General features: G+C 58.4%; 1 protein-coding gene across 4 annotated transcripts; it reads right to left on the reverse strand.

The window, feature by feature from the left end:
• Positions 1-5: 5 nt before the first annotated feature.
• Positions 6-15452, reverse strand: ADGRE5 (adhesion G protein-coupled receptor E5). 4 transcript variants are annotated; one of them, XM_040629166.1, is made up of 21 exons: positions 15293-15452; positions 14980-15173; positions 11731-11781; positions 11398-11517; positions 10732-10887; positions 7385-7516; positions 6675-6821; positions 6087-6233; positions 5952-5998; positions 5764-5841; positions 4658-4835; positions 4469-4576; positions 4024-4247; positions 3075-3254; positions 2068-2259; positions 1565-1791; positions 1390-1456; positions 1177-1268; positions 920-1088; positions 733-831; positions 6-648 (listed from the first exon to the last, which is right to left on the reverse strand). In XM_040629166.1, the coding sequence occupies exons 2-21, from the start codon at positions 15020-15022 to the stop codon at positions 619-621; spliced, it is 2487 nt and encodes an 828-aa protein (XP_040485100.1). In that variant the 5' UTR covers positions 15023-15173; positions 15293-15452; the 3' UTR covers positions 6-618. The 4 variants fall into 4 exon arrangements, with proteins under 4 accessions (XP_040485100.1, XP_040485097.1, XP_040485098.1 ...); XM_040629163.1 differs by lacking the exons at positions 7385-7516; positions 15293-15452 and having other exon boundaries at positions 14980-15135; XM_040629164.1 differs by lacking the exons at positions 6675-6821; positions 15293-15452 and having other exon boundaries at positions 14980-15135.
• Positions 15453-19521: the final 4069 nt, after the last annotated feature.

Genomic DNA, 19521 nt, shown 5'->3' on the forward strand with positions numbered 1-19521 from the left:
GCAGCTTCTGTATCAGTGTGATATTTAATTTTTGTGTCAACATTGAAAGGTTTATACAGATTGAAACAAAAAAAAACATACAATATCCACAACCTTCACAACAGCGAGAGCCTTCTGCCTCCAGGGGCAGATGGGCCTCTGTACCGTGAGCCTCAGGCCCTGGGGCTAAGAGGGGCTCTGCCCTTCTCCCACCCCTGGCCTCAGTCTTAGCTTAAGGCGCAGATTGAGCCCCAGGACCCTGGCCTCTTGTTCTGTGGCAAAGACAGATGAGGGGAAAGGCCAGGCTGGGCACAGCAGTCCTCAGTCTGTCCAGGCCTTGTGTAGCAGGGTAAGGGGCTGCAGCCCTGGGCCAGCTCCTGCCTTCACGTTGGGTCCTGGCTGGGCTGGAGCAGAGGGGCAGCCAGAAGCAGGCCCGGCAGGTCCAACTCCCCACCTGGCTGCGTGTTCTGGGGTTTGGTCCCGGACTACAGCTGCTGCCCCCCTGCTTTCTATGATGCACGTGGGGGCCAAGGCAGGAGGGCAGAGAGAACAGAGTGATGAGGGAGGAGGGGACAGTCTTCAGCATGTGCAAAAGCTGCTGAGGCCACAGGAGCTACTAGCCTGGTCAGACCCGCGCTGTCACATACCGGACTCGGAGGGCCTGTGCGCCTGGTGAGAAAGGAGCACTGTGAGAATGGAACCTGGGTTGGGTGCCCTCTGGCCCGGCACCCCGACCCCAGGCTCAGCCCTTACCTGCATCAGATTGTGGCTCGTGCCAGACGTGGATGTGGTGAACTCCGAGTACTTGCTCCCTGTGACCCTGCCGGCCCACCTTCTGTACTCCTCCCTCACCTGTGGGGCCCAGGGTGCCAGGTTAGGGAAGGGGCAGGCCCCAGGAGCCGGGGCCCCGCGCACCCCACCCACAGAGGCTGCAGCCCACCTTCTTGTTGAGCAGGCAGTGGAGCACGAAGAGGAAGAGGCCTTGCAGGCAGTTGAGGATGGTGAAGGTGTAGGACAGCAGCTGGCTCTGTGGGTCGAAGAGGAAGAGGCCGAAGACCCAGGTGCCGCCCAGCACAAGGAGCTGAGCCACAGCCGTGATGGTCAGCACCCTGCGGGGAGAACAGGGCTTCAGCGGGGGAGGCCCCGCCTCACACACCCTTCTCTCCCTGCCAGCCCCCTCCGGGCCCCTGCTCTCACCTGGCCTTCTTTAGTTTCTTCATGTCTGGGTTGATCTCAGAAAACTTCTGAGTGAGTTTCCAGACAGTAGTCACGAAGACCACAGCATTGCACTGGGCGGGGAGCAGAGAGTTCGCATTAGGGGCATTCCTTGGAACTGCAGGGAGGGACCTGGTCTAGCAGGGCTCAGTGTGGGGCCACGCCCCTCAGGCTGTGGGGGTGGGGGGCGCTTACCAGAACCACGAGGATCACAGGTCCTAGGAAGCTCCAGAGGAAGCCGCTTTCTCGGTCCAACCAGCAACTGGGTGAGCGGGGAGGGAAGGGTCCTGTCAGAACCCCGGAGGGGCAGGGCGCTGTGGCGCGGACTGGGGTCCCCTGCCCTCCCGTCGAACCGCCAGCCTGCACTCACTAGAGGTTGTGGCCATAGCCCTCGCTCTTGATGGCCGCGGAGATGGCCACGACGAGCAGGGGCACCCCGTAGCCAATCAGGCAGAGCTTCCACTTGCTCAGGCCCTGGCCCTGGAACACGCGCACCACCAGGAAGTAGAGCTCCACTCCCTCGAGGCTCATCCAGCAGAAGGCGGCCAGGAAGAAGTAATGCAGCAGTCCGGCCACCAGGCGGCAGCGCAGCCCCGGCTGCAGGGCGGGGGCGGGGCGACGTCAGTGTGGGGCGGGGCGGGGCAGGTCCGCCAGGGACCGCCCCCGCAGAGCCGACCCTCGGGTGGGCGGGCCGCGGCCTGAAGAGTGGGTGGGGGTGGGCGGAAGCCGCCGACCGCGCGCGGGCGGAGCCGCGTGCCTTCCGGGCTTGTGGTCCTCACCGAGCCCCGGGGGTGGGCGGGCTTCCCCCTCTCCCGGGCCTCGCAGACCTAGCGCTCCGGCGAGGGACGGACCCTCCACCTGCCCGGACCTCACCTTCTCGCCTTCTTTCTCGATGCCCGCCAGGAAGATGGCGGAGCCCACGAAGAGGCAGATGCAAAGGTGCAGGTGCACGGTGGTGCGCGAGCCCTGGATGGGCCGCACCAGCAGGAAGGTGAGAATGCACAGCAGCAGGCAGACTAGCGACAGCGACAGCCCCACCTTGGTGATCAGGGTCAGCTTCCAGTCCTAGATGCAGGAGGGGGTGCGTGTGCCTCGGTCAGCGCCCTGAGAACTTCCTGCCCTCGTGGGCCCCGCCACCCAGACCCATCTGGGGCCTGCCCTGCAGGTCTATGCTCATGCCGCCCACCTCCCCCCACATCCTCTTCGCTCAGCACCTGAGCAGGCCTCCTAGATACCACGCCCCCCCCCAACCATGGATGCAGCAGGAGTCCCCAGTTCCTCCTGATGGGCCTCCCCACTAAACACCCAGACTTCTGAGAAGCTCACTAGTGAAGCCTCAAGGCCACGTCCTTCTTTTCTAATACTGATGGTCCCATCTTTCTGATCCTCCTTTCCCTCATCTCAAATTTTACCCCTTCTACACCTGCCACATTGTCAACTCACTGAAACCCACCTTGTTGTCCTTCCTGGACCTTTGGCCTGGACCACAGCCTCCCCTACTCTGCCTGGCCCATTCCAATTAAACGTGTGGACCAACTTGCCTATGGATCTCCGAGGCCACATACAGAAAGTTGTGCTCCCTTAGGAGCTTTCAGCAATATTTGACAACTGGTTTGAAGTGGACAGTCAGAGGGGCGCTAGCCAGAGCGGGGTCTGCAGTCCCAGGCCACTCCGTTAGTTGCTGAGCCATGAGGAGGCCTGGTGGGGCGGCAGGGCAGGGGGGGTCCCAGGGAAGGGGCTCGGGGGCAATGGGGTGGGGCCACCAGGGCTGTGTGACCCTATAGAGCCAGTTGGGCCATACCATCAAGAACCAGCGGCCTGTCTCACCTAAGCCAACCTTGCCACTGGTGCACTTTTGCGGGTGGCCCCCGGCTGCTCACCTCTATGTCATAGTGGGCCATGAGGATGGCAAAGCTGCTCAGGTGGTTGCACCGGCATGTGGTGCTGTAATTCCTGGTGCCCAGGGTTTGGCAGCCTGTGGTGGCCCAGTACCCGCCCTTGGTGCTGTTACTCTTCCAGAATGCACAGATCAGCTCCTGCCGTGACTCAGGTTTCTTCCCCTGTGGGCAGGTGGGAACAGTTGGAGAGGTTAGCCTGGAGCCCATTCTTGGGTCCTGGGCTAGCGTTGGGCCTGAGGAGGGCTGCTTTTCCTTAAAAAGTATTTACTGAGCACCTACTTTGCTCTGGCACACAACGAACAGGGCAGACACAAGTCCCTGCCCTTTTGGGGCTGGCATGCTAGTGGGGGAGACAGATGTAAATAATAAATCTAGCAAGTAAACTACATAGCATGATGGAAGGGAGTAAGTGCTATTAAAACAAGAAATAAACTGCATAGGGGAGGGGGGCATAACTACAGATTGTAATTGTAATTTTTTTTTTTTAAGATTTTGTTTATTTATTTGACAGAGATAGAGACAGCCAGCGAGAGAGGGAACACAAGCAAGGGGAGTGGGAGAGGAAGAAGCAGGCTCCTAGCAGAGGAGCCTGATGTGGGGCTCGATCCCATAATGCTGGAATCACGCCCTGAGCCGAAGGCAGACGCTTAACCGCTGTGCCACCCAGGCGCCCCCAGATTGTAATTTTAAATAAGGAGGTCAGGGAAGACCTGAAAGAGGAGGTTCTATCTGAACAAAGACTGGAACCAGGTAAAGGACTGAGTCATGTGGGAGAAAAGTGTGTCCCAAACAGAGGGCACAGCAAGTGCAAAGGCCCTGAGGTCTGTTTGAGGAAGGAGAAGAGTGGGGAAATGAAGGCTGCATAGGAACCACTGTGACCTTGTCTAAGGGGTGAGCAGTAGGGCTGATTCCTCCCCATCTGAGGACTCACCGAATGGGAGAAGGCAAAGGTGACAGGGGAGTCGAGTTTCTCTGTGTTTGTGTTGCTCAGAAAGACCAAGTTGACTGGCGAGAGGAGCAGGACACGGGCACCATGGACAGGACGTTGGTAGATCTTCTGCAGCTCGGCTTTCTTCTCAGGCTCCAGCTCCATGGAGGCGTTGGCCAGCAATTTTTCCATGTTCCGGCTGGACAGGATGCCCACCACGGTGGGGCCTGGGGGATAGACAGGTTGGCTACCTTCTGCCCTCCCTCCTCCCGTGTCCCATCCTGCTTCCTAAGACCTCTGATTCAGGCTCTCCAGTCCACCATGATGCCTGGGGGCCCTGGTGATAGGTCAATTTCCAACTGTTACATATTCAGAACCTCACCCCTAGCCACATCCCCACCCCCCCTCCCCTCTCCCGCTGATGTCCCCTCAGATTCCCTGCCGTTACCCGAATCCCTGGCTCCAGTCGCCACATCCCAGCTCAGCAGCATCCGTGCATGGCTCTGACCTATGGTGATGTTTCCCTCCCCATGCTCCTGGATCATCAGGGATAGCTCTGAGGAGAGAGGGGCAGTGACTGGGGGTTCTGGGTGTAAGATGGGGTCCAGGGCTGGGGCAAGGCAGGGCAAGGTCTCACCTGTGTCTGAAGGGGAAAGATAGGTGAAGGAGTCTCCAGGCATGGCCTCGGCCAGCGTCCTCAGGACTGTTTCGAGGCCCAAGAGGAATTGGGTGGCCATGTGGTGCCTCTCGGTCAGGGGCAGGGCCTCCAGATCCCTGGGTTCCTTCAGCAACTCATCCATTGACTTGACGAGGTCCTGGGAGTGATGGGTGACAGCTGGTGGGTCACTATCCCACGGGGGCTTCTCAAAGGACCCTGACCGCACCAGCCCCCTCCACCAAGGGACACACTGCAAAACCCCCTGGGGTAGCCCGGGGGACAGTGGGTTGACAGGGGAATCACTGAGATGGTGAAGTGGTCAGAAGACAAGCGAGGGGACTGAGTATAGGCCTGTGCACGTGGACTGCGACAGTGGTGCTTAACTTGTCCCAGGTGCGGGCTGCTGCCGGGCTCTGGTCTAGGTCTGCACTGCCCAGAACGGTAGCCACGAGCCACATGTGGCTCTCGAGCACCCGAAATATGGCTCTATGTTGCAGTGGTAATAGTTTGAATCTACTGGACTAAAGGCAATCTTCACATTAATTTCACTTGTGTACTTGTTTATCTTAATGTAGCTACTGGAAAATTTAAAATGACACATGGACTCACAGGTTTCTACCCGACTTAGCACACAGGTGAAAACTTACATATAACGCCCACTCTTTCTTTGCCAGGCCCTGCTCTTTCTTTGAACTTTACTTCTCTTAGTTCATGTAAAACCTTCAAACTGTATACAGCAGGCACTGTTTGCAGGTGAGACTGAGGCCCAGGGAGGGGGAGTCACTTGCCTCAGGTCACATAGCAGAAAGTGGCAATGGGTGAGAGTAGGGTGGTGGGATGGAGAGGATTTGATCCTTCATGGTCTAACCACGGAGGTGAAATTTCTAACTGCTCCGTTCTTTTGGCATTATCGTCCTTCGTGTGCGCACGCACATGGGCACGTGTGTGTACACGTGCGTGTACGTTTTGGGGTGTGTATGTGTGTCTGTATTTGTGTAACTGCAGCTTGGGCTGTCTCCACCGTATGGAAGCATCCCTCAGCCACCCCCGTGCTGTCCGGGGGTCCCCTCAGCTCTTGCTCTTACCTGCATGGTGCCCTGAGCCAAGGCTGGCTTGAAGTTTCGGCGCAGATCTTGGACTCTTTCAAAGAAGCGGGACATGTTCTGAGGAGAGGGGACATGAGGGGGGTCAGAGAGCCGCACGTGTGGGTGGGGGAGCAGGGGGGAAATGGGTGGATCAGGCGGGCTGCGCAGAGGGATTCCTGGCCACTCACCTCGCTCTTGATTCCAGGGGGTGGGGTCCAGGTGGGGAGGGACATCTCTGCAGGGGATAGAACACCATTCATTAGGTGTGACAGTGTGTGTGCCTGTGTCCGGGGCGGGGTCAGGGGTCAGGTCAGACCACGTACCTTCACAGATGGTGTTGGGCTGCTTATCCTGGAATCCGGGTTTGGGCTCCCAGCCCCGGAGGCAGCGGCACTTGTACGAGCCCACGGTGTTGATGCAGACGGTGGAGCTGTGGCACGTAGGCTGCCCGGAGCTACACTCGTCCACATCTGGGGACACAGAGATGAGAGTCAGGACCCCTTTCCCCTCCGTGCCCTGCCCCCTTTTCCCTGTGTTACTGTCCCCCCTTGGCTGGAGGTGATAACACCTGCTGACCCCACACCCTGGTGATGCCGTGGTTACGGGAAGTGTGTGGAGCATGACAGGTGGCATGTGAGCCCCGTACAGAAGTGCAGGTTGTGAATATAGAAATACCTTTGTCCCAGGTAGTAATTAGTTGCTGCCTGGAGTCTCCAAGGAGCCTGCTCCTCGGTACCCCAGCTCCTTCCCCGGAACCCCCCAGATCTTTTCCCATCCAGCCTCAAAAGAATTAACGCCTGGCTCAGCAGGGCACCCCCAGGGCTCATTCTGCTTGGTTTGTGTGGGTGCCACTGAATATGTGATCAGATGTTCTGAGTGTGGGTCCAGGATGTGGCGTCTGAGCTCTGCACCTTCACAGACGGTGTTGTTTGGGCCGTTGGGGGACCCAGGGACCGGCTTCCACCCAGGGCGGCAGCGGCACTCATAGCCCCCAATGTTGTTGAGGCAGTGGGTGGAGGTGTGGCATGGGTTCTGCCCCGACGTGCATTCATTCACATCTGAGGACAAAGCCAGAGGGTCAGGGTCCCCTCCACTCACCGCACCCCTTCTCACTGCCTGGCATCAAGGACCCCATTATTGCACATGCCACTGCCTGGTGACCTTCAACTTCAATCTCAATGCACCTTACAATGGCTTCCCTGCAAGATGGGCATGGCAGGGACCATGGCCCCCAGTTTATAGGCTGTGAAACCAGGAGGGAGATTGAGTTGTGGAGCCTGAACTTTCTTTCCAAGGACTCTTGCCTACTCCCTCCCCTGCTCTGGCCCAGGTTCCCTTTCCGGGAACTGGAGGTGACACCTTCCTCTGCTCCCATGTGACAGATGAGGAGGGATGAGGCCAGGAAGTGTGCACAGAGGCCTGGCCTCCACAACAGAACCCCAGGCCCAGAAAGCCCTGCTGCCTCCCTGCTCCGTGGTGGGACCTTCCAGGGAGGTGAATCCTTGGGCAGAGCAAACCCCTGGTGTTTTGGGAATCTGAGGGTCTTCTCCCTCCTCCTGACGCTGCGGGATCCGCTCAGCCCCTCCCAGCGCAGCCTCACAGCATCTTCCAGGGCCTCTACCTGTGCACAGATTCGGGTCGCCCGGGTTGAGCTCCAAGCCGGGCGGGCACTTGCAGGTGTAGCTGCCTTGGGTGTTGATGCAGACGCTGCGGCTTTTACAGACTCTGGGTTTCAGCTGACATTCGTCCACGTCTGCAGGGGGAAGGAGAGGGTGATGGGTGCCTGCAGCTGTGTCCTGGGATAGAAGCATCGCGAAGGCCCTGCTCTCTGCTCCTCAGTGAATGGGTGCCTTTTCTAATTCACACGGACGTGTGCTATGGGCGAGCATGGTGGCCCAGATGTTCTGTTGTCCAGATGTTGCCAGAAGTGGTCCAAGTCCTCCCCGTCTGCCAGCTCTGGCTCCCTCGGCCTCTCCGGGCAGTTCCCAGCTGGTGCAGGGTCACATGACCACCTGTGTCCCAGCCTGAGGACCTGGATGAGTCCAGGGTGGGCCTTCCTGGGAACCGCGTGCAGGGGAAATGCTGCATTCACGACCGGGACCTGTCATGGTTCCCAGCGATGGCCTTTGTCCTAACTGCCCCAGGGTGGCCGCTCACTGGCTGAGTTCCCGCTTTGGCATCCCGGTAACCCTAACTCTGAGATTCCAGCTGCACAGAGATGGACCAGACCCACACCTGTGCCAGGCCCTCCAAGGATGAGGCTCTTGGGCGGGGCAGGGAGAGTAAGGAGGGTGCCAGACAGGCCAGGGCCACCGGGACAGTGGGCACCAGGCTGGGGAGGACAGTGTCACTGATGTCCAGTCAGGCAGCCTTGGGGCAGTGAAGATGCCTTTTTCTGATTCCTGTGAAGGCATCGCCTGGGCTGGCAGGAAGTGTGAGAAGCCACATGTGAGCAAGGCCAGCGGCGAGTGAGGGCTGGGTGGCTGGAGAGCAGAGCAGGTGCTGGTGGGCGAGAGGTGGCCGATGTTTCTGTCTTCTTGGCCCTTGGCCTCCCACCAGGGATGCAGACACTGGGCCCAGCTGAATGGGGCTCAGCCTCCATCTTCTGTCCCTGAGAGGTCCAGTGCCCCCGTGGGACCTGGGTTGACCTGCTCAGGAGAGGGTCAGGCCTGGAGCAATGGTCTTGGATGACGGCCTTTCTTGTCGTCTGGTCCAGGCGGGAGCTTCTTGGTTCACCTGATTGTGCGAGTGTGTGTGCATGTGTGTGCGTGGGGTGGGGGGTTGGTGTCACCTGACCCACCCCAGACACAACATCCTCTGGGTCCTGGTCATCCAGGCTAAACCAAAGCTACTGGGGAGCGTCGGGACAGAGCCTTGTGCAGGGAAACAGAGGAAGGCCGATGGCTGAGAAGCCGGGGTCAGGGCGTCAGGAGGAAGCTTCTCCAGGTGGGATGCTGGCCTGCCGTGCAGGAGGGCCAGGGTCTGTGTGCAGCCCTCAAGTCTCCATCCTCCCACCTTTCCTGATGGGGTCCCTGGCTCCACCGTGGCCGAGGGTCTGAGACGGCTCCTGCTATGGCCAAGCCCATGTGAGCTCCGGCGGAGGCAGGTCTCATCCAGGCAGTTACTAATGGTGGCAAAGAGGACGGATGTTGCGCGGGAACGGACCTCCTGCAAAGTATCTTGAATGCCACTTGCCTCTTGTTTTATGCAAATAAGACGTCTGGTCCGGGAGGCAGGGGGCAGTCCAAACATCCGAAAGTGACCCTCTGGGGAGGGTTCTGGGCCTTGGGATTCAGAGAGGTTCGGGCACCGGGGGGTGCCCAGGACATCCCGTGATGCCTGGGGAAAGTGGAGCAAGGGCCCACAGACGGGCCCGGGTCTCACGCCTGCGGCAGACCCCACCGCCATGACAGGGCTGCATGTGTCCTCAGCTGCAGCAAAGGCTGAGCCCGTCACAGAGCTCCGTCTTCAGGCGGCAGGCCCTGCGCCAAGCCAGCAGACTGGTCTCTCCCTGTCACCCAGCTTGAGGTCCACGGTGGTCCCCCTCCCGTCTCTTGTTCACCCATGGCCCTGCCCAGCTGCCTGACAAAGGACCTTTCTCTTAGCCCTGGCCTGTTCTAATGCAGCAATACGGCCTCTCAACAACCACAGCCACCACATATGCTGGGGGCTCACAACGGTCAGTGGGGGGTACCCCCTATCCAGGCACACTGAGTGGGATCTGTGATCGCCATGTACAGTTGGGCAGGTTGCTCGGTGCACAAGGGTGTCGGGCCCAGGAGGCAATTGGGAGTTGAAATCCAGCCCGCTCTCCATTCCCCAAACATGATATGTTCACCTGGAGATGATAGACCTTTTTCCATTTCATGTAAAGGCTCCATCCTCTGGCCAGGCCACATGTTTGGGGCGCAACGTTCACCCAGAGGACTCTAGGGACCAGCAGTGCTGTGGACAGAGCCCTCCCCCTGGGTGCCATGAAAGTGCAGGTCCTCCCTTCCCTCCCACCAGCGAAGCTCTGCAGCCCTCTGTCTGCATGTAGGGCAGGGCGGGGCTGGGGACCAAGCTGTGGGCTCTTCTCCCCACAGCAGGGTGGGCCTACAGACCCACCCCAGAGTCCTTTGGACCCTCAGCTCACCTCGTCCTCACCTCTCACTTCTGCTCTCTTTCCCTGCTCTCTTTCTCTGTTCTACACGAACCCCCCCCACTCTGGGCAAGTAGTTGCTCCTGCCCACCTACTGCTGGGCCCCCTGCCCCCTGTGGATACCCGAAGCCCCTTCCCCTGCCTGCTCTTCTCCCAGGAAGGGGGGCAAGGCCTGGTGATGCGTGGAGGCTGGGCTTCTCCTGGGCCCGAACTGTGGCATCACCATGCAAGACCACGGCAAGAGATGTGACCGCGGTGTGGGGGGTGGACGGGAGCAGCCGCTCTCCGTGCCCACCCTGGGGCGGACCCCGGGGGTGCCCATCCCAGACGGGGTGCATTAAATCATGATGAGGATCATTCAAAACCCAATAGTCACCATTCTGTGCTTTGCTGTCTCTATCTTCCCAGCAGTTCTATGAGGTAAGCACCATTGTCACCCCCTTTTTACAGATGGGTAAACTGAGGCATGGAGAGATGAAAGTACTTGTCCAAGGTCACACAGTTAACAAAAGGCAAGACTTCTTTTTATCTGTAAAAAATAGGGACTCTTTTTTTTTTAAACACAAAATCCCAATAATATTATCACATCTTGCACATTAATGGTGATTTCCAGTGTCACACACACAGTTCTCAAGCGGCAAAGCCAGGGTTTGGGCACTTGGCTTTCACACCACCCTGCCTTTCTGTGCTGGGGGCTCAGGAACAGGCTATACAGACGTGGGTGCTGCATCCTCTAGTCTGGGCCCCGCAGGGGGATGATTCAGGAATGGCTCTGGTGACTCCAAGTCTCATGGACCGGGAGATGGAAGGTGCGGGGTGGTTCTTACCTTGACACGTGTTCTCACTCTCATTCCTGAATGTTCTTGCCCCAGAAGCAAGCTCATATCCTGGAATGCACGTGCAGTAGTAGCTGCCCTCTGTGTTCTGGCAGTCTGCGAATTTTCCACAGGACACTGTCGAGGACGGCCCACACTCATTGATGTCTGGAACACAACAGGGCAAAGGGTCACCTCTCAAAGGCACAAGTTCCTTTAGGAAGAGTTCCCTATCCCCCACCTGACTCCCCAGCACGGGGCAGTGTCTTTTGGGAAAGGATTAGACTCTTAAGCTATACTGCAGAGGCTGGGCTGTAGCTAGAGCAAGCCATTCCTGAAGCTCACACAGTCAGCTCTGCTCTTCTCTGCCCTCTGGCTGGCATCCTAGATTTGAGCTCAGTAGGGAGTGCTGAGATGGGGGTGGAGGTGGCAGCTCTGCATCTTCCTCCCCAGTCTTGGAAGTCAAAGTGAAGCACAGACGCTAGAGCTCCTCTCTCTCCAGGAAGCCACGTTTATTCACTTATTTTCCACCTTTCTATCTTTTCCTTTCTCTTTTCTCTGCCCTTGATGACAGTCCCAAGGCCAAAGGCTGAGACCCCAACCAACACTCACAACCCCCACAGGCACTGGGTACACCCCACCGTCTCTGCGCCCCTCCACCACTCCAAGCCCCTGTACCATCACAGCTCTCCAAGACGCTGGTGAAGATCTCCCCGGACGAAGAAATGTATCCCGGGGAGCAGCGACAGGCGGTGGCATTGATGCATGTGGATTTCGGAGGACACCAGCGAGCACAGTCTGTGGGGATGGTGACCACAGTCGGGAGGTGAGGTCTGAGCCAGGTGCTGGGGGGGGGGTGTGTGTGCAGGATCATCTCCAAAGGAGGGGTTGCTGGGAGGGGCAGCCCTGGCCTCCCCCCTGCAGCAGGCCTCCCTCCTGCCTGGGCTGTGGGGGTCTAGGGCCCCTTCCCCAGACTCTGGCTGTGGACTACTTTGCTCCCAGCAGACTCACCACTGGTTTTCTGGGATCCAGCTTCCAACAGAATCAGCAAGACACCCAGCACTGGAGTAGAGAGAGAGGGTGTGTATTGGGGGGTGTCCAGAGCAGGGAAGGATTGATGGAGAACGGAGGGTGACACATCTGAGGGAAGGGGGCTGCTGACCCCTCCCGGGCTTGGGCTCTGTCCATCACTAATGAGAGCGAGCAGCCCTCCCTGGACCCCAGCACCCACAGCAGAGTGTCTGCCCCCATCGCCTGGGCCTGGGTTTCAGACTGAGGGTGAGCAAGGGGCCCAAGCCCGACGGAGGTCTTGGCTCCTGCTGACCTGCGCCAATAGTTCAGCAAACAGACGGGAGATGGTGGCCCTGGTTCATCCCAGACCTTTGTCAGGTGACCTCACTTCCCAGTGCCTTGGTTTTCCCATCTGTTGAATGGAAATGATGACGGGCCGCCCTTCCTAGAGGCCTGTAAGAACCAAGCGCCTGAATACTGCCTGGTGTGTCCGAGTGTTTACTATCATCGTTTCTTTACGTGAAGGTGTAGGGGTTGGACCAGGTGTTCTCTCAGATGTCCCCGAATCTAAGATGCTCCGGCCCCCGCACCCTGGCTCGGGGACACAGGTGCACGTGCACCACACCTACCACATCTGTCAGCCCAAGGACCAGCTTGAGACCCAGTGGTGACATTTCTCCCCCAGCTCCCCCCACACCCCACATCCCACACAGGAAGACACTGTGGGCTCACGCTGGGGTGGTGCTCTTCTCCTGCCACTCTGGCTGCTCAGGGACACTCTATTCCCCAGGCATGTGTTTGGGGGTCCTCCTCAAGTCAGCAGGGGCTCTAGGGTCGGGGAGCTCCTTGTTCACCAGTGAGAGACTAGGAGACACTGATGGAGAGAAAGTAAGGAGAGGGAGAGAGAGGAACAGAGAGAGAGAGAAGGAGCCAGAGACACAGAGAGAGGAGAAAGAGGAAGGAGGGAACAGACAGGTGGGGGGAGAGAACCAGGCAGAAGTTAAGGCAGTGCTAGAGATGGACAGAGAAATAGGGAAAGAGAGAGACCAAGATGGCAGAGATCGAACAGAGAGACACAGAGCTAGAGAGATTGAGAGAGAGATCGGGAGACAGAGACACAGTTAGAAGGAGGGGGTGAATGGAAACGGGGAGGGAGGGAGGTGGGTGCCTCAGCAGCAGGTGGAGGCATGGGAGGGGCTCGGGGGTGACGTCCAGCCTCCGCCAATCTGGGAATGCTGCGAAGCTGTGGAGACCCCAGTTATCCGGGGAGACCCAAAGTGGGGTGGTGGGTGGAAGGATGGGGGCCGGGAGGGAGGGCAGGAGGGCAGGAGTCATTTCCTGGGCCAAGGGGAAGGGATGACTCACACTCGGTTGCCCCTGAATGGGGCTCCCAGGGGAATTCTGGGGTCGGTCATTGTGAGCATGGCTTGAGCGGCTATGGGGTTATAGACTTGAGGGTACCCCGACCATTTAGTTCCTATGTCCCAACCGGATATCCCTGAGGCCAGTGGGGGTCCAGAGATTCCCCCCTCCTAGAAGTCCTCCCAGCCAAGTTAAACTGAGGGGGAAATGCCTTTCCCTTCCCTCGAATGAGAATCCCTCTCTTCCTCCTCTCTGGCCACAGGGCTTGGCTAGTTTCTCCCTCAGCCATGACCCATTTCGTCTTTGCTGGACAGACCACAAAATGACCTTCCCTGGCAGGGTGGGACCTGGACTGATTTGTCCCCAGCTCCCAAAGCCCCAAATGGCAACAGTCATGCTCAGAACTGCCCTAGGAAGCAGGGGCTCTGGTCATGTCCATTCTACAGATGGACAAACTGAGGCTTGGAGCCCAGAAAATGCTCAGGAAGAATCTGGTGATAAAAGGGGGACTGAGGAAAGCGGAATCGAGCGCAAGATCCCTAGACCCTGGAGTGGGCGGGTTCTTTTGTGCCCCATCCCCTCCATTGGGCTGGGCTGGGATCCCCTCCCCCACCACCAAGGCTGCTGGGCCAGGCCTTCTCCATCTGGGGCCTTGGAAGTCGCCCAAACAGGAGCCGGGAGAGGAGCTGCTGGTCATCCGCTCCAGGTCCCATCTGGTTTGCTTGCCTGCGGAGCCCTGAGCAATAGATTCCTGCATAGGGACCCTGGGGGGAGGGGGCGGGGCGGTCACCCTCCTCTTGCTCCTCCTGCTAAGGACCCCCTGGCCCAGACCCTAGACCCACCAGCGTCCTGCCCAGAAGGCAAGAAGACAAATTAAAATAAAAAATAAAGTACTGTTTGCTTAATTCTTACTGTGGACTCGGAATAGTTTGTGTCGAACTCACCCAACACTTAACCCTATAAAGTGGAGACAAGGCCCCCCCATTTTACTGATATGGAAAGTGAGCTCAGGGGCTCCATGACTTGGCCCCAGGGACACACAGCCCCCCATTAGGTGTGGCCCACTTAGACTCCTGTCCTTGCTCCTGAGGAAAGACAAGGTGGGGCTATTGGGGGAGGCCCTGTGCTTATGCCTGCCGCCCTGGGACAGCACAGGGAACCCCCGTCCCTGTGGCCCAGGGAAACTCTGGTTGGGGCACCCCAAATGTCATTTCTTCACTCCCTTTGTTGCCTGGTTGCTCAGGCAACAAGCTGTCCCGATAACCATAACCGTTAGAGACACCCTGGGTGGGGCGGGAAGGGAGGAGGGGTGGGAGTGGGGGGAAGTCACAGTAAAAAATCAAGTTCAAACCCGCAGCTGGCAAAATCCCTTCAAGCCATGGTGGAGTCCTGCTGGGTCTGGAGGGAGCAAGTGTGGGGGTCTCTGGGGCTGCCCCTGTCACTGAGACAGTGGGGGACATGTTGGGAGGACCCCCCCGCATTGCAGGGGTCCTGGCTCCTAGCTCCCCAGGATCCGCCATGCCCTATGTTAAAAGCAGTTGCCTATAGGGTCCCGAGAGTCACTTTTTGCCCCCTCTCCTTCCCCCGCACCTCAGTTTCCCCTCCTAGGGGGCAGCCCCTAAAACGTCTCTGGGACAGAGCTCGGAGATCTGAGTGGGAGTGGGGGCTCTTAGAGCACCTTGGGAGGCTCTGCCAGGGCAGGGGGTGCTGCGGCACTGCAGCCCCCTCTCTCCATGTGCCCGCCTGACCATGTGGCTTCCCCTGCCGCAGGGGCCCCAGAGCTGCCAGCCACACCTTCCATTTCTCCACAGGACAGGGAGTGCCAAGGCGCCAAGGGGTGCTTTCCGCAGCTCCCTCGTCCCTCCCAGAGGGGCCCCAAGTTCTTACCTTGAAGGAGGAGAGGGAAGCTACAGCGGCGGGGGCCTCCCATGGTCTGCACTGGCGGCCGAAGGAGCAGAGGATGGGCAGGGCAGTCTCCCCCGGCTGGCCAGCTGCGCGGTGTCCCGAGGCTGGCCGGGACTTTATGAAGAGGGGGGAGGACAGCGGCTGGCCCAGGGCCCTCCCCGGAACTGGCGGGGCAGCTAGAAGCCAACAGGAAAGTGCAGTAAAAACACAGACCCAGAGGCGTTGCACGGGCTCATATACACGCTCACACACACACACACACACACACACACACACACACACAGGCTCTGGTAACCTGCTCTGCTCCCAGATCCTCTGCCTCCAGTTCCACCTTTGGAGTGACTGACAAACTCTCTGGCCCCCGTGTGCCCGGGCTGGCTGTAACCCAGCGCAAAGTGGGGCCCTGCGGGCAGGGGTGGGGTGGGAGTCCTGCGTGGGCTCTTCCTGCAGGGGTGTTTAGGTTGGGGAGACCATGTCAGAAATAGCTTGGGGCTCGCCTGTCGGGGGCGGCCCTGTGCTCCCTGCCTTGGCATGCCTGCCTGAGTCTCCAGGGCGGCATCTGAGCCAACAGCAGCCCCAATCCCCGCTTTCCAGGTGGGGAAACTGAGGTAGAGAATCCAGAGTCCAAATGGGAGCTGGGGGAGCTTGAAGGGGCCGTTCCTGGGTGCCAGGCAGGCACCAAGAGGAGGAGCTGTGGGGCCACGGCTGCCATGCTCCCTGAGCTGGCCTTTCTGGGCCAACCTTCCCCTTGGTGGGAAACTTACATCTCAGGGGCTCCTGGGCACCAACAGAGCATCGCGTGATGAAAGAGTCGTTTCCTTTTCTAATAAATCACATGACTGGCTTGTCTTCTGAGCCATCTCATCTTTTTTTTTTTTTTAATTCTATTATTTATAAAGCACTGAATTGGAGCCAGGCCTGATTCTCTTAGCATTATCTACGTATCTATTTTAACCCATTTACTCTGCAAAACTCGAGGCAGGTGGGGCTATGATTCCCATTTTACAGAGGGGGAGGTCGAGGCACAGGTCACAAGTGGCCGAGCAGGGACCCGTAAGCAGGCAGCCCAGTCCTCGGAGTCCCTGCCAGAGCTCAAGGTCCAGAAGAAAGCATCTACCGGGTGCTAATGTGTCTTTAACACCTTGGTGGCCCTGGGGTTTAGCCGGGGGCAGTACCCAGCTGGCACCCAAATAGCTGGTTTTCTATTCCTTGCTATCATTTGTTTTTCAATTTACCAACTCTTCGGGGCAACAAGAGGGTTTTGCAACTAGGATGTCAATATAAAGTTTCCTTTTAAAATGAATGGTTTCGGGGCTGCCAAAGTGTAAAAAATTAAAGAAAATAGTAAGTACATGATAGGTCGAAGGGGGAAGATTGCTGGTCATGGAAAAAAAAGGTCACAAATGGCTGAAAGCAGAGAAGTGTTATCCCAGAGATGATTGAATGCCTCCACCCCTGGAATTAACCCCTTCCTGTCCTCTCCCTCCCATCCCCATCCCTTCGTCCTGGGTGGGGCATGGGAAGGGTTCTGCCAGGGGACCCAAGGGGCTTGCGGGGGGAGGCGAGAGGACCCAGAAGAAGGCTGGGGGGTGGGGGGGACGCAGAGAAGGTCTGGAGTGGACTTTTGAATTTTTTTTCCAGAACCTGGAAACCTCAGGGCTGGACATCCCCTCCCCACAGGACGCAAGGTCAGAGAGCTGGTACCTGGAGAAGCTGGGGCTGGGGGGGTTCCAGCTTGGGGCAGGCAGGGGGAGCTGCCCTGGGTTTTGTCCCCACACCTATCAGTGACCATCTATTCTTTGGCCTTTTCCTCCCTGGTATGTGTCTTTGGCCCTTGGAGCAGGTCTGACCTCCCTGGGACTCAGTTTTCCTGTCTGGTGAATGGGATTAAAATGCCTGCCCACTGGCCTCACAGGTCAAGGTGAAGAAGGAACAGGGTAACAGGAGAAAAGGCTTGGAGATGTTGGCTGCAAGATTGGGGAAGGGACGAAGAAGGACATCCTTACCATCGCCACCACAGTCTGGCCTGTCAGCAAGTCCTGGGGCCCTGCCTTCAGATGCACCCAGAATCTTCCACCTCTCCTTCTCCCTGGCACCCCCGCCCTGGTCTAGGTCTGTCACCTCCAGTCTTGGTGTTCTGGCTCCTGCCCCCACACTCTGTTCCCCTCACAGTGGCCCAAGGGCACCTGCGAATGCCTGAGTCAGGGCATACCCCTTCTCAGCTCAAGAACCCTCCATGGCTCCCACCTCACTGGTAAAACCCCAAGTCCTCCCACAGCACGTAAGACCCGGCACGATCTGCCCTGTCACCTCCGTGCCCTCACCTCCTCCTGCTCTGCCCGTGCTCACTTGGCTGCAGTTTTCCTTGTGGAAAAGTCTGACCTCAGGGCTTTTGCACGAGCTGTTGGCTCTGCCTGGAACATTTTCACCCCAGATAACCTGATTCCCTCCCTCCTCCCCTTCATGTTTTGCCTCAATTTCCTGACCCACCCCTCAAGGCCAAATGTAATCCCCTCCCATCCTCAGCACCCCAACTCCTCCCAATTTTCTCGATTCTCTGTAGCACCTTGCCACCTCCCATCATGGACTATACCTACTTACCTTGTGTACCTTCTGCCCCACTCGCCCTAGACCGTCAGCTCCAGGGGCAGGACTTTGGTCCGTTCGAGTCTCTGCAGTGCCGACCCAGAGCCTGCACCCAGTAGGGCTCTGTACCTAGTAACCCCCTCCATACGCACCCCTGTCGCTGCCCCCCACTGAAGGAAACCCCCTTCAGGCTTCCTGATCTGGCCCTTGCTGGGGTGTCACACTGTTCCTCCTCCTTCCCTCTGCCCTGGAGTTCCAGCCCCGCTGACCTATTTGGCAGCGCCCCCCTCCCCGGACAATCTTGTGACATCTGTTCCACAGCAGGGAGGCAGGGACATGATGGGTCCCTATTTGTCAGAAGGGAAACTGACATCTGGAGGGTTGGGCCTCTGGCAGGAGGTTCCTCAGCTAGGAAGTGGCTGAGCCAGGACTAGTCAACCAATAATAATAACACGACTACTTATACTGTATTGTATTACATTCTATTATATATTTTTATTATTGTAGCTACAACATTGAACAGATCATCCTGGTGGAGGATTGTGCTCATCCAGCACCTACTGTATACCTGACCCCTTCTAAGCACTAGACGGGGATCGAACTCACTTATCTTCCCGACAGCCCTAGAAGGCAGGTGCCGCGATTTCCCCTTGACAGGCAGGGTAACGGAGGTATGGAGCCGTGAAAGTACTTGCACAGTCACAGGACACGCCCATCGCAGATCAGAGGTCCTGGGCAAACCCGAGCTCCTCCCCTTTGCGGAAGACCTTGTGGTCTCGGGCAGGCGATGTACCTGGGTCTCAGTTTCCTCATCTGTGAAATGGCTGGAACCTCGCCAAGCTCAGGTGAGGGTCATAAAGGAGAGCACAAAACGCAGGGGTGTAGATAGGAGTGGACTCTCAGTGAACAGCAGCTGTGGCCCTTAGGATGCCCCCCTTCTCTTTGCGGTGGCCGGGAGGGAGACAAGGGGACCCCAGTGTCCTGCCTCCCGGCTTCTTGTGCTGCCTGCATATGCCCAGCACCCACGCAAGCCCATGCTGAAGTGGGGGGTCAGATGGGGTCTCTGGCTGGAGGGGGGCTAACAGGAAGCCCCTGCCAGGGAGACAATGGCAGAGGAAGGGGCCGGGCCAGCCCCCATGCGGATGAGCCCAGCTGCCGGCTCCGGGAGGGCGGCACAGCTATTGTGAGGCCAGACAGCTGTCCCCAAGCCAGGAAGCCCCAGGAAGCCAGGGAAGAAAGTGGGAGGTGCTGGCCGACCCTGACCCCCGACCCAGGGCAGGCCTGACAATGGGTTCTTCGTCTCCTCCTGCAGGCTGGACACCTGGATTCCCCCGAGGAGGCTGGGCCCCCAGCATCCACCTGACGAGGGGCCGAAGGGCTCCTGGTGCAGAACACTGCCTAGCCCCAACTGGCATCCTCCTAACCCCCGCCACCCACGCTGCCTGGCCCAGCCTGGGGAGTTAGGAGGCAGCGCTGAGCCGTATTTATAGTTCCCTGGTGCTGCTGAGCAAACTTCTAAATATAGACGCTGAGCTATTTGGGGCCTCGGCCCTGGGGTGGAGTGGGAGTGGAGGGCACCGCACGTGTGCCTCCCTGGCCTGGGCCCTTGGGCCTCTCAGTCTCCTGGGGCTGAGGCCGCGGGAGGGGGGGTGATGGGGGGCAATTTGTCTGAATGGGGGTACAAAGAGAGAGCCGCAGTGGAGTTGCCCACAGCCACAGCACAGGGGAACTGCCCGAAAGGGGTGCAGGCGCATTCCAGGCCCACGAGGAGGGCACACATTTGTGCCTGGTGTCCCCAGTATCCCGTTCCTCCACTTCTTTCACCCCAAGATCCACTAGGGTAGGGAAAGTGGACTGAGGTAACACCACAATGTTCTCAGCTTCTAGGAAATAAAGGTCCCCAGGAAGTTGCAGGGACAGCCCTGAACCCCAAACAAA

Source organism: Ursus maritimus, unplaced genomic scaffold (genome assembly GCF_017311325.1).
Source record: "Ursus maritimus isolate PB19 unplaced genomic scaffold, ASM1731132v1 scaffold_14, whole genome shotgun sequence".
Taxonomy (NCBI): Eukaryota; Metazoa; Chordata; class Mammalia; order Carnivora; family Ursidae; genus Ursus; species Ursus maritimus.

Bases quoted from the DNA above. Each gene is read 5' to 3' on its own strand.
- ADGRE5 (XM_040629166.1), bottom strand. From the start codon at position 15,022: ATGGGAGGCCCCCGCCGCTGTAGCTTCCCTCTCCTCCTTCAAG. The intron at 5,842-5,951 runs GTGAGTGGCCAG...CCCTCTCCTCAG, and splicing joins CCCCTGGAATCAAGAGCGAG to AACATGTCCCGCTTCTTTGA. The intron at 649-732 runs GTAAGGGCTGAG...CTTTCTCACCAG, and splicing joins CGAGCCACAATCTGATGCAG to GCGCACAGGCCCTCCGAGTC.